Source organism: Scedosporium apiospermum (genome assembly GCF_000732125.1).
Source record: "Scedosporium apiospermum strain IHEM 14462 chromosome Unknown SEQ_SAPIO_0176, whole genome shotgun sequence".
NCBI lineage: Eukaryota > Fungi > Ascomycota > Sordariomycetes > Microascales > Microascaceae > Scedosporium > Scedosporium apiospermum.
In genome coordinates, this window is record NW_015971877.1 from 1,311,909 (window position 1) to 1,326,117 (window position 14,209).

The following is a 14,209-nucleotide window of genomic DNA, read 5'->3' on the forward strand; positions in this document are numbered from 1 at the left end:
GGATCCGTCATATAGTTGATGGCGGTTTCTGTAATCTGCGTCCTGCATGGAGGCGGCGGCCCTGCCAACTTTTTGGTGCCCTACTCGCAGCGAAGATTTGAAGTCCCACTTACATATCGAAACTGACGTCCACCTTTCAACTGTGTATGGACGAGATCTGGTTAGTCAGGGAGGAGCTCGATAAGTATTCGGGAAAGGGAATAGCGGTCTTCTGAACCTGTTGCTCGGGTCTGTGAAGCTGGACGGGAGCGGGGGGTGGACTTTCTTGGTTGCCTCAGCGGCATATCCTTTCACTCTTATACGGGGCTATATGGTGGGTGATGAGATCCGGATGGCTACTGGGCTCTCTGGCAATCGATGGAGCTGTCAAACACCAAGGTCTGACGACGGCCTGCCCGCCATGCATAGCTTGCCCAGTTTACAGGGAAAATAAATAGCCAAGGAACGAGCGGGCGCATCTCGCCGAGAGATCGAAGAGCATCAATTTTCGGGTACGCCTCCGCAATCGCCCATTTAAAAAGAGGTAGGGAATCCGCTTCCTGGTCAAGACCTCGCGGAACCAAGCTGTCGTTTCGCGCACTTGCACGCGTTCTCTGCATTGATGCAAAGGAAGTTTTGATCATGTTTTCCGGCCCAATCAGGACCCAAAGGCAAGAGATGGGATGAAGTTGCTTAATCCAAGGAATGCAGAGCAAGTCAGCTCTTGTCAACGTGCGCAGCTTTTATATCCGGGGGATCGGCTAATTGGTGACGTAGTTGGGTGAGAATGAGGGGGACTGCAGCTGCAGTTGCTTGTAACATCAAGCACTCGTTTTGTTGGAGGCTCTTGGCCATCCAAACCGTCTGAAGCTCCATGTTGACCCTTGGACACAAGCCGCGCAGAGAACGAAGATGAGATCAATTCATATCGACGGAATCACATGGTTTTCGTTCGTGAGGTTTTAGGGTCGAGATAGTGAATGTTTGTTTCATGTTCCAGCTGCTGTCTTGGAAAGTCCCTTTTTGAGGGCTTTGTCTTGTTGTCTTGATCGGAGCTTAACTGTTTAGAGACATGGGAATTACAATTCCGCCAGGATCATAGACGCTCAATATGAGGGTTGATGACGCTTGGTGATGTTCCCTTGAGTACGAGTACTGGATTAGTGGGGAAGGAACTACGCAGAGGCCCTGTGAACCTCTGAAGGAGCTCTGAACCCTCATGATAGCGCGAATTGGACCAATCAGAGCTGACTACAGGAGCTTGTGGCGAAAGGCGTGGACTCAGGGTCTGGGCTGTCTGGGTCTTTCGCGTAAATGGATGATTTAGATCGCACCTCGCTTCATTTTAGAGTCGTTTTCCGAGCTTATTTCCCACTTCTGTGTATCCTTATCGTCTTGCTGCGTTCTGTTCTCTTCCTCTCTCTACTTCCCCTCTCCATCCGCGGCCTCCCTGCCATATCGCTACAGCTTCCTTCACCCAGCAGACTTACCGACGCAACCTCGAACGATTACGACGACGACCGCGCACATATCCACAGAGTTAATTTAGTGCCCCTCGAATCGGCTCGCGCTACTCTTCAACACCCCATAAATCGCGCCCTCCCAACGTCCTGACACGCCCGCCCGACCCGACAGTATACCTACCTTATTCCCTCGCGCTCTCATCTTGCACCTTTAAACAGGCCGTGATCCTTAGAGACTCGCAGCGAGGTGCACAGAGAGTGCTTGGACAACGCTGAGCCCGGCTACACCACATGAGTCATCTACTCTGGAAATACTACTGGGATAACGATGTCGACAGATTTCGCCGTCTGTTGGCTCCTTCGGGCTTCAGTGCCCAGGCCGCAACAAAATCCTCGGCGGTGAATTTCTCTTCCTCTTCCGGACCTAACACTGGGGGACATGCTACCTCACCGCGTCCCGGCTCTAAGGCGCGCAAAGGCTCGGGCTACGGCCCCGGGTCGCAAGGGTCAAAAGGTGGTCCGTTTGGCACCGCCGGAACCCTGGGAAAGTCGGAGGTCAACAGTCGTGATCATGCCGGTCTGACCATCTTGCTTCGAGCCGCCTCGTCGCCGGCCCCCGATGCTGCTTCCTTCATCGAAGCCCTCCTGGACCACCCCGCTATAGATATCTACGCTCGAGACTACGAAAGCGGCTGGAATGCCCTGCACCGTGCTCTATACGCCGGAAACATAGCCATCGCTCGCCTCCTGCTCCAGGCCGAACAAAGAATACTTACTGAGACTCCGAGCGGGCCGGCCAACGGTCGAGTCGGGGAGCTGATCAAGACTAAGGATCGCGAAGGGAATAGTCCCTTCGACCTCTACAACTCCACTATTGCCACGAGAGATGAGCGCGCTCAAGCTTCACTGGGGGATGACTCTGACACAGAGTCCACATTCAGCGGCGAATCAAACATGTTGGTGTTTCTTTCGCCTTTGACTTCTCGAGATTGTAGAATGTGCTGATTTGTATGTGTGCACGCAGAGACGACGTTGCTCACGGCTTCGGTCACGGGCCCCACGGGATCCCCGGAGATGAGCTGTACACATTCGGGAGTAACAAAAACCAATCGCTAGGTGTTGGGGACGAGAGCGATAGACAGTTTCCCGAGAAACTTTATCTTAACCGGCCTGAGCAGCTTATCGAGTCTTTCTATCAAGACTATCTCTCGACGAAGGACGCGAGCACTGCGGACAGGTCCGAGAATGGTAAGCCGGGTGGGATCCCCACTCTTGTTCGAAGTAGACCTATGCACATCCGTGACGTTGCCCTCTCTAAATTCCACAGCGCCATCCTTACTGCTGACCCTGTCTCGAACCTCTATATCTGTGGAGTTGGCCGTGGAGGTCGTCTTGGTCTTGGCGACGAGAATACTCGGTTCCGGTTTGTACCTGTACTCGGTGCCCTTGCTGGAAAGCGTGTGACACAAATCGCGCTCGGCCAGAACCACACTCTTGCCGTCACCAGCCATGGCGAGCTGTGGTCATGGGGATCCAACTCGGTCTCTCAGCTTGGGTACACGTTGCCGACCCCCGTAAGGGCGGATGAGGAGCCCGTGAGTCTTACCCCGCGCCAGGTGTTCGGTGCGCTGAAGAAGGAGATTGTCGACGGGATCGCCGCTTCGCCAGTACACTCCGTCGCTCACACAAGCACATCCCTATACTGCTGGGGTCGCAACCTGGGCCAACTTGGTCTCATGGATGCCGATTCACGCTCTCTTGAAGTGCAGGCAACGCCGCGAAAGGTCGCAGCGTCTTTGATCTCTACGCCCATTCTTGCGGTCTCGGCCATCGAGAAGGCGACTACTGTTTTACTAGAAAGCAATGCCGTATATGTCTTCACTAGCTACGGCTACAGCCTCATCAAGTTTCCTGCCCCGGATATTTTTGCGAATACGCGGTTCGGCGCGCCTCGCGCCTTTACTACACCCAGGAATCTAAACAAGATAAAAGCCATTACGTCCGGTGGCGAGACGATTGCCGCCCTGAGCGCTCGAGGGGATCTGTTTTTGATGAACCTGAACCATCAAGTCGACACCATGTCGTCTACCTCGACGACCAACCCTGCCAAGATCAAGAAATGTGCAGTCTCCCAGGCGCAGTGCATCTGGAGCGCCCGGAAGGACGGCGTTACCTCCGTCAGCATTGGAGAGCATGGGTCCGTCATCATTTGCACGGAGTCCGGAGCGGTGTGGAGGCGGGTGAAGCGGGCCAAGGCCAAGGATGGCACCACACCTGGCACGGCTGATATAAAGAGGAAAGACTACAAATTTCAACGTGTGCCTGGCATTACCAATTCTATCGCCGTGCGGAGCTCCACTTTTGGCACGTTTGCGACGGTCAGGAGGGATTGCGTATCCGTTACGGAAGGGATTAAAGTTGGCGACCAGACACTCTGGGATGACCTCGCGGCGCTCTTCCCTCTGGCCAATTTTGAGCCGACACCGCCCCGCAATAAGGGGGATTTGAAGCTCTGGGACGACGAAAAGAAGAATAACAGGATTGGGCAGCTTGCCTACAACGTGCTGCGATCCCCGGATATTGAAAGTGACCTCGAGCTGCATTTGAGGATCCTATCCATCGATGATAGTTCGGGCTCCGATGCTGTCGTCAATACGTCTTCCGTACCCGAACTCAAGATTCCGGCCCACAGTTGGGTTTTTGCTGCCAGGAGCCCAGTTCTCCGCAAAGCTCTCGCGCAATTCAGGGAAGAAGGGGAGGCAGAAATCCCCGAGGTCCTGAAAATTTGCCGTGATAAAGATTCCAAAACCTTGATTACGTTTACTGGCTTGGATATTCTCTCGCTTCTGAACGTTGTCGTCTATGTCTACCGGGACGAGGTCATTCCCGTCTGGAACTATCTCCGCCAAGTTCCCCGCCTAGCCTCCCGCTACCGTCAAGTCAGGGTGGAATTGATGAAGCTAGCGACCCGGCTAAGCATGGCCAAGCTCGAGGCGGCTGCGCGAACACAGTCCAGAATCATCAAATCTCTGGACCGAGATTTTGCCCATGCCATTCATGATAGGGATTTCTTGGAAAGCGGCGATGTGGTCATTGACCTTGATGGGGCCGAGGTACCCGTTCACAGTCAGCTGATGTGCCAGCGCTGCCCGTTCTTCTATGGTCTCTTCCAAGGCCGGTCCCAAGGCCAGTGGCTTGCGGGCCGACTTGAAGACAGCGAAGGAGAGGAAGACAAAATCCGAGTTGACCTCAGCCACATAGATCCGCAGGCATTCCGCTACGTGTTGATGTACTTGTACGGGGATGTCGGGCTGGAGCTTTTTGATGACGCAGTATGCGTGAACATAGACGAGTTCTCCGAGCTCGTCATGGAGGTCATGAGCATTGCGAATGAACTGATGCTCGACCGCCTTTCGCAAATATGCCAGCAGGTCATCTCTAGATTCGTCAACACTCGAAATCTCTCTAATCTCCTAAACGAGATCAGCCCGTGCTCGGTCACCGAGTTCAAGATCGCCGGCCTCGAATATGCTTGTCTACACATGGAAGCGATGCTGGAGAACCATCTGCTTGACGACCTTGAAGATGATCTCATGGAGGAGCTCGATGCCACCGTGCGGGACAACCAGCTCGCTCGCGCTCCGATATCGCGGAGCGGGAGGTCGGAATTGTTGTTGCATGAGAAGTATCCCGAACTCGTTGAGGATATTGATGAGGAGCGGCGCCGACGGACGAGGGAGATGGCGTGGAAGGCTACGCATCGTGAGGATGAGAAGAAGTTGTCGGCCTCCTACCGGACAAAGTATGGAAGCTTCGACGACGGGCTGTCTGCGTCTCCTTCCGTTGACAAGTTGCGCCGGAAGGGTAAGGTGCCAGCAGCCTATGAGCCGAACAGCCCTAGTCTACGTCCCGATGCTTCACAGGGCGATATGATTTTCAGCATGGACGAGGACGATGCTCAACTGGGATGTCCACAGTCTCCAAGTCTGCGCCCAACGGACAAGAAGAATCTCCAGACGCCCGTATCTGGGCCCGGGGACAAGGACAAAGTTGGCTTCAGATCTCTTTCCCAGAGTCAAAGACGCCCACCGATTGAATCTACGAGTCCTGCTGGAATCCCACAACAACAACTCCAGCCTCCATCAACACCGTCGAAGCAAGAGATTTCCCAAGGGAATGGGAAGACTGCAGGGAGCCCCTGGGGAGCGGCGCCTCTATCGACGAGTAAGTTGGATCTCCGCACAATCATGTCGGAAACGTCCACCCCCGGTTCCAGGCCCTCTGGTATTGCCGCGGGCCTAGGTCTAGCGGCGCAGAAGGGCAAGGAAGCGGCGCAAAAGCCGACGCCTACGAAGCTATCCCAGAAGGAACGGAAGAAGCAGCAGCAGCTCGAGGCATCTCAACGAGCCGCGGCCGAGCTTGCCGCGCAGGAGCAGCCGAAGAAGGCCTGGGATACGCAAGGAGGTTCGGAGAAGTCGGCAGCGGCAGCACCGTGGAAGACGGTCGCTGCGTCGGCGTCCAAAACGTCTCTCAAGGATGTCATGTCAGCGGCATCGAGCGAGCAACTAGTCAAGGCGCCGACGGCACCTATGGGCGCGGGCGCTATGAAACCTCTTGTGGCGACGGAGGCGGCGGGGCACGCTATCTCCATCCCGCGCCGTACAGCATCGCCCGATACTCGGTTCTCGGGACAACCGCGGGCGACGGGCTCGTCATCTACGGCCTACAATGGCGGTGCGCCGGCTTCTTCGTCTACATCTTCGTCGCGGACGGCGCAGAAGCAACCGATGGCACCGTACTCGAAGTCGTACATTAAGCCGGCACCCAAGGCCGAGCCGACTTTCGGGATGACCCTCGAGGACATTATCGGACAGCAGCGTCGCGAGCAGGAGCTCGTCAAGGAAGCCGTGGCCAAGAGGCCGCTTCAGGAGATTCAGCAGGAGCAGGCGTTCCAAGAGTGGTGGGATCAGGAGAGCCGACGGACGCAGGAGGAGGAGGCGAGGAGGGTTGCGAGGGAAAGGGAGAAGGAGAAGGAGAAAGAGAAAGCTAGTAAGCGTGGTGGGAGGAGAGGTCGCGGTGGCAAGCCGAGAGGTGGTGGGAATGGGAGTGTTGGAGGTGGTGGCCCGTCTGGTAGCCAGCAGGGCGGTGCGGAGGCCAGCGGGGAGGGAGGCGCGCCGCGTAATGGCAATGGCAAGAGGAATAGGGGGAATGGCAATAGAGGGGTGAGAGGGAGGGGAGGGGCGCAGACGACTGCTTCGTGAAGCTCACTAACCAGTAGTGACGGGTTGGCTCTTGGCCGTTTTGGTTGTCATTGTTTCTTGTTTTACGTTTCTAGGTGGGAGGCATCAAAATCGGGTGTTTCTTTTACTTTTTTTCTCATTTCTTAAATTTTTTCACCCTTCTTTTATTTTTTCACCCTTCTTTTATTTTTTCACCCTTCTTTTAGACTACTTCTCACGGACACCCTGGCGTTGAGGTTGAGAGGCTCAAGTAGGGATTAGAACAGGCGGCAGGACCATTGGGTGGCTATCTTTCTTTAGAAGTATATTTTCTTCTCCCAGCGCACACACTAGCAAAAAGCCCCCCTATAATTGTACACTTTTGGACTCTTTCTTAGTTCTAAGCTTGCAAAACTCTACGAACCAACAGATAGCACGTCAACCTGCGGCCGAAATGGTTATCATGGGCGGTGAAGGAGGCCAACAGGGTGGGTTGTCAAGGTTGCGTTCCGCCCTGCGCCGGGCCACCTTGAGAGACCAATGCAGGGATAAATTGTAATGTCAAGCAATAACCAACAACCATCGCTTTCCTGTCTCGGTGCCTTGAACGCCACCTGAAAGAAAGAACCCATGAATGTTTTCCAGCGTTCGTCACTTGGGAGGCGAGTCATTTGTCTGTAAGGTACGAGGGGGATATCAATCCCATCTTGGCACAAGATTTCATTGCGCACAAATGGAAAGGGAAGGGAATGATTGAAAGGGCGGAGGCAGTTCGAGGTACCGTGGCTAGGTTGGATCACGAGGCTGGCCCGATTGGGAAGAGGATGGCGATTTGAGGAGGACGAATTGATCAACAGACACAGATGGTGAGCGGTTATAATCTAATCTCAGAGGTAAGGGAAGAGGAGGGATTTGGAGAGTTGAAGAGTGATCAATAGGTGGAGTGGATCGTTCTCCAACTGATGGCACATGGAAATAGGAGCACTAAACATAAGTACAAGATCTAAGTGGTAAAATACATCTTCCTTGTATGGTAAGCCCAGGGAAATTAAAGTACCCTACATCGTATTTCGCAGCTGTTGAAGATGGAGAATTGATCAAATACCGCTCCGGTATTACTTACATGAGGTTAATCGGTGCAGCTCGAAAATGGTACATGGCTCGGGTATTCATTCATTGACGTATTCGTATTTCCTGGTTTCTCTTGCTGTGCACAATCCATTTCGAGTCGCGTGAGAGTCTGGAAACGTTGAGATGATGGATGTGATGACTTCGTGACTTGGTAACTTCGTGACCTTCTCCTGCGTAAGTGCGAAACCGGCCCGCTAAGATTGATTTCATACTTTGCTCTCCCCAAGGGCGCTGCTGATGACGGTGATGACGGTAATGACGGTAAATGCTCTTATCAGACTGTGTACCTTCGTCCAAGTACTAGAAGTATCTTGATGCACTAATCCGCATCTCGCCAATACCGAGCGACTGATTAGGTGCTCAGGAGTGTAGCACTTACTACTCTGGCACTCGTCGACCTCGCATGTGGTCTGGTGTCACACCTGCATTTCTTTGTTAGTGTCACCGTTTACACACTTGTCACTGATAAATACTCCGTAGTAGCGATAGCGTCCCGCGGTATCCCGATCTCACCTTCTTTCGCCCTTCCTACCGCCCTTAGCCTTACTATTTTGTTTCTCAACGGCGTTGCGCAACACTAGACCCTTCCTCTGTCATTGTCAGTGACCCCGAGCCTTCGTTCCGAAGTGCCCGTCACAAAATACGTCACTTTCCGACCAAGGGATAGTAAGACCACGAAGTACTCCGTACTTCGCAGACACGACCGACAACCAGTATGTAGTTCCATCAGGTCAGGCTTCGGTCAAGAGCTACTCCGTACATGTACCATCGAGACTTCGACTGCCGTCCAACATCTCGCGCATAAATTTCCCATCTGCAGTGCCATCTCGGTTGCCTCCATCCTTCGCCGTTTTGCTCCGGAATGGGCCTTCGATTTTGTGGCGGATGGGTTCTGCTTTAAAGTGCGCCGCCACAGACACACGAAACCTGTGTCGAGACTGTGTGCATGACATAACTGCCAGGTCACGACCAGCAGGTCATTGACCAATTGATCGGTGATACTGAGGTATTATTTTCGTACCTCGCACTGATTCGATCAATTGATCAAGTTGAGCACTGCATTGTATGCACCTCGACTCCAGTCTTGACCTGTGCTGTCAGCCTCAACTACTTGGCCCCTGTATTCCCTGGACTGGCACGGAGTACACTCCTCACTGCACACTAATGATACTCGCTGCACCTCTGAGACTGGACACACCGCACTGTATCCAGCATTGCGAAGTGTACGTTCTACTCACCCAACCTACAAAGTACGAAGTACCTCTTCCAAGTACAAATCGAACCAAACGGGAGCGTCCCCAACACACAGCACAGATCTCTCTGATCCTTACTGACGAACCAGAGACGGCGAAAACGGCGAACCACACCTTCTGACCAGGCCTCCGCCAGTACTTCGACTTGTACCTCGTACTTCCCCCAACTTTGTCCAACTCGGGTCCAGATCCATTTGATCAATATTGATTTGATCTGCCTTATCCAGTGATCCACCCCAACCCAGGTCAGAGCACCAAGCAACACAGGGTCCGACTCCCGACTTTGGCCTGGCCTGTAAGCCATTCTGCCGTCTACCTTCCGCTGTCCGCCATTCACCACTCACCACTCACCACTCTCCATCCGCATCCATTTGATCAGCTCCATCTGGTTGCCTGCCCCGAATGCTAGGACCAGAAACCATTAGGCGACATCCAAACCGTTCATCGCCTCCTACCTTCCCTGCAACTTTATCGACTTTCGCACCAAGTCCCCGTCCCATTCACGAGCAATCAGCCAAGCTCGGACTCTCCACACGACTTCACTCGTAGAACATACGCGGTCGATTCTTAGACGATATAGAATAGTCTTTTACCCGTCTCTTCATTTGGCCCACCTCACCTCTCACTCCTGACTGAATCCTGTGGTTATTTGTGAGAATGGACGAACAGGTTGGGCGGTATAGCGACGAAATCGCCCTTGACGCTTAAGAGCCTTGCTCTCTCCATAGGAGAGTGACTCCCCGTCTCGCCTATTCGACAACCATCTCTCACCACCCTTTCGTCTCTATCGCGGCTGAACACCTTTATCTCCGGCTCTTCTACTATCTCCCTCCCTCTCTCCACCACTTCGCTGGGCGCCTCTATCTATCACTACCCGCCCGACCGCCCCTATTCACAGTCCTACTACTACGTCCTACTATATCATCACCCTCCATCTCTCAACCAAGATGCATCAACATCCCCGTGCACCCCCTCGGGGTGCCTCCCCTGCCTCTTCAGCCCAGACGAACCCGATGAGGACGAACAACCCCAGGGACAGTGGGAATCCTGCTTCCCAAGCGAGGCCAGGTTCCTCCGCCTCTGGCCATTCTCGGCGAGATTCCATCGGACACCCCATCCCGACAGATACGGCATCTTCTCGGCCACCTCAGGAGTCGGTCAAGAAGCTCGATCAGATCCTACAGGTATGTGGTGGCTATTCCATTGGATCTCCAACCGGCTCTCACCGGCCCGCAACCCGACCCGTGTTTTCTTAACTGTGTGCGCTAATCAATCTCTCATGCTCTCTTCCTGTAGAACTTCTACCTAAAAGCTTCCGCGTTAATTCTCGAGTCTCGAATGAGTCTACATTATACTGGAAGCTCCAAGATGAGCAAATGGGTAAGCCAGTGCCCTTTCTTTCTCTCATCGCCACCATCAGAATACAAGGACCGGATCTCTAACTGGCGTTCCTTGTTCTATAGTTCCAAATAGAAACCCGTGATTTTGACGACTTCCGAGACGAGCTCCGTATGTGGAAGACATGCGGCAGTTTCGATAATCGACCGCCTCCCCTCATAATAGAGGTCTATCTTGATACCTCCGAGCTCGCTACCAGCCAGAGCCTAGTAATTCTCGACGAGCAAGGAAAGAGATGGGACGTCGCCGAAGCTCTAGCAACTTCGGCTTCATCGAGTTCCGACAACGCGACCAGCGAAACTCGTCGACCTACAGAGGTCATACTAGAAAGATGGCGTATCGACCTGAAGACAACCGCCTACGATAACGACGACTTTGCCCCGATCCTCCCTACTATCTACAAGAAGGCCATCGTGTTTTTCCGCAGCCTGTATGTCGAGACTAGGATATCGCCTTGCTTCCACTTCTCCCAGCACGATAAGCAAAAGGACATGTACCCGACGCTACGACCAAAGTGCCGCATAAAAACGAGCGAGTCGGGACCCAACGTACCAGATCGGTTGAGACATCCACTCTACAACACGAATAAGCCGGTATTCGAGGAGTACGTATTTGGCGATCTGGAGTTGCCAGTTGGACGGCTCTACGCGTCCATTGCCTATCGCAAGGATCTCAACTTCCGGGTGGATGACTCTGAAAAGCTCTTGAGTTCTAGGTTCATGGGTGCGGATGAGAGCCTCTTTAAACCGTCCTTGCCCCAATCTCTCGGTAGCAGGCAACATGACGCCTTTAGGGAAATAGGCACCCAAGGAGGAGCCGGCAAGATGTCTACCGTGCCCGCCCAAACGTATGGTAGTCTGTCGACGTTCCACGGAGAAGGACCCCTTGGTACGAGTCCTATATCGGCCCTGAACGCGGTTCGCATGCCGGGGTCCGACACGAGCTCCCCACCGCAGTCCGTACCCGCCGATGCCGAGCCAGAACCTCCGCATTCTGTTCCATCGGGGTTTGGGGGCGGAAACCGGTTTTCGGCGGCGGGACAAGTTGGGGGACACAATCCTCGGCGGCCGTCAATTTCGTTCCAAGCCGGAAAACATCCCTTCAAAGCGGGATCTCTCTCTGCTTCTCCAGTACCGCGGACACAGGACGGGGAAACCCCGGGTTCACCCCAGTCTCTTTCTCGAGTCGCCGGTCTCTCTGCCCTAACGCAACCTAGGAACCGAAGCTCTCTGACAGCGGGAATGCCGGCATCATTGCGCGGCCCCGCTCCTGTCAATACCAATATCACTCACGTTCCTAGCCCTGGTCTGCCCGATGCCATGGCAAGCTCTCCCCGGCCTTCATCCACGAGCCGTTACAGCAGCAGCTTCACGCACCGTCGTGGAAAACTGTCATTCAGCGGCCCCAACAAGCCTCTTGACGACGACCAGCTTAGTAGCGGACGGCAGAGCGTGTCATCATCCGTCATTCAACCAGGTTCGGGCCTGCTTGCAGAGACAGGCGCAGCGGCGAGCTCAGGGTCGTTCCAGACCGATGACGACCAAATTTCCGAGTTCCTAAAGGTGTTGGAGAACAAAAAGAACCTCATGAGCTTCGAGTCGTCCAAGCGGGCGGAGTCGGCAACGAACCGTACGGTTGCGCAACTGTCGAGGTTCCACATGATGAAGGAGGCCAACCACCAACTAACCGAGTCCATGACGTCGTCGTCCATCCAAATGCAGAGGTCATCTAGCACATCTAGCAGACAGCTTACGAGCGTCCCTGGCATGGTGGCACCAGCGTCGGTTTCTAGCTCGGATTCGCCTGGGAAGCCGCTTTCGCCCCACACGCCCCATACGCCGGCGATTCCATCCCGACTCAGCGAGAACTCGATTATTAACTATTCGCGGGATCAGCGAGGAGTCGAAGAGGCGTCGGGCCCCTCGAGAACCGGCGTTCCCGCTGACCACCCATCGCGCGAGTCCACCATCACCCAGGAGCGAGTGGCAGCCATCGACATTCCGCTCTCGCCGAGGGTTAGACCTCACCCGCGGCGAGCAAGCTCCGTTGCGCAGGAACCGAGAGCTGTCTCTACGGATGACGACGACGCCGATCTGCCATTTGCCCATCGCAGCATCAGCCTAGGCGCCGACCGAGAGGCCCCGACGATGAGCATGCTTCGGGGCATGCAGGCTGGCGAGGGCGAAGATGAATCGCGAGCTTCTTCTTCACGCGGTATCAGCGTGCAGGAGGATGCCGCTGTTGCCGGGCAGTCAGAAATGATGTCGCCAAGCTCGGGCGATGGGAAGTCGCCGTGCAGCATCCTTCGGCCGTCGTCGAGCTCGCCTTATCGCCGAACACGATATCGGGGCATGTCCAATGCTACTGCGGCGGGACGTGGACAGACGCCGCCGCAGTCGAGCCGCGGGGTTGCTGGTAATCGACAGGGCTGTCCCGAGAATGACGATGAGGAGCCGCTGGTCTTTATGATGTCGGAGATGGACGCCCATTCGAGGCGCAGTCTTGAGGAGCGCCGCGGCGGTGGGAATGTCGGACCGGGACCTGGTGTTGATCGAAATCCTGCTCGCCGGGGATGGTAATCGGTTGGGCACCAGGGGTATACCCAGTCGGTTCGACCAGAAGTGGTGAGGGGATCCGCCTCGTGAGTGTATCTGAAGAGGAATAACACATAATGGGTACATTACAAACAAGAATCAAACAACGATTCGCGGTGGCCTGGTGTCGAGAGGAACGACACGTCAGCGGGTGCCGATTGCGTGGGCTCATCCGGTGCTCGTATTTCCCTGCCACAAGAACAACGGCATTGGTTTTACCCTTCTCGGCGAAGACGGACATTGCAACAAAACGACAATAGGTGCTATGACACCTTATTTACGCTGATACAGAAAGCAGCAACAAATGGTTCAAAAATATATAAAAGGAAAAAAAAAAAAAGAAAAGATTACCATCGGAGAATGGGTTAAAACGAGGCCGGGAAATCGGGGAAATTTTAACATTGGTTTAGACTGGCATGCTTCTCTCCCTTGGCAGCTTGGGGAGATCTCTTACATTTTGAAGGACCCGAAGTCCTCATAACTAGGGGCAGTGTGGAAAGGAGTTGATCCATTTGATTTTCGTTCATGGTCATGGATTCTTTTCCCTTTCTTTTTGCTCTTCACGTTTTTTTCTCTTTCCAGTATATTGGGACATGAAGGGCATTAACGAAAGGTTGACACATTTCTCTGTAGGAGAGAGGTTTTATTCTTTATTCTGTTGTTTGGTGTGAAGGTGTTATTTGGTGGGGGGACTTATCTGGCGATGATATAGGACCGGAGAATGGGATCTTCTTTGCATATATATTGATATATCATTATTGCTTTGATTTATACTAGATTGCATGGCCCGAGTTTGGCTGTTCTTCAAGTTTGAGACCCCAGAGTGCCCAGAGTGCCCAGAGTGCCCAGAGTGCTCAGAGGAGGGAACCTCTGGGACTCGGAAAGTTGTGTTATAGCCTGGGTGACTGGAAATCGGCCTCGATCCGGAAGACGAGTATCAAGTATGACTATAGGGTTTGCGTTCATCCTCTTGTGTTTTTGTGACAGGTCCTGTGCTCCGATTCTGTGGTTTGCTTCCTTCAAGACTCCGAGCAGTTGGGCTGAGGACATTGAGGGTGCATTGGTAAAGTACACGGCACCGCCACATTCTTAAGTGGTTTAGCCACACATTGGCTGTGGGCTGGTGGCAAGGCCAATTTCTGAATTTCTGGAGCAGTTCAGGTCACAACACA

General features: G+C 53.9%; 2 protein-coding genes across 2 annotated transcripts; both read left to right on the top strand.

Moving 5' to 3' along the window:
- Window positions 1-1,733: 1,733 nt before the first annotated feature.
- Window positions 1,734-6,703, top strand: SAPIO_CDS10901 (BTB/POZ domain-containing protein; the record flags this gene model as incomplete). The annotated part of the gene is made up of 2 exons (XM_016784435.1): window positions 1,734-2,398; window positions 2,467-6,703. 2 exons carry the CDS (start codon window positions 1,734-1,736, stop codon window positions 6,701-6,703), a joined length of 4,902 nt encoding a protein of 1,633 aa, XP_016638650.1.
- Window positions 6,704-9,992: 3,289 nt separating this feature from the next.
- SAPIO_CDS10902 (Autophagy-related protein 13) lies at window positions 9,993-13,022 on the top strand (the record flags this gene model as incomplete). Its single annotated transcript, XM_016784436.1, has 3 exons — window positions 9,993-10,229; window positions 10,342-10,425; window positions 10,509-13,022. The coding sequence occupies 3 exons, from the start codon at window positions 9,993-9,995 to the stop codon at window positions 13,020-13,022; spliced, it is 2,835 nt and encodes a 944-aa protein (XP_016638651.1).
- Between the last annotated feature and the right edge of the window lie 1,187 nt (window positions 13,023-14,209).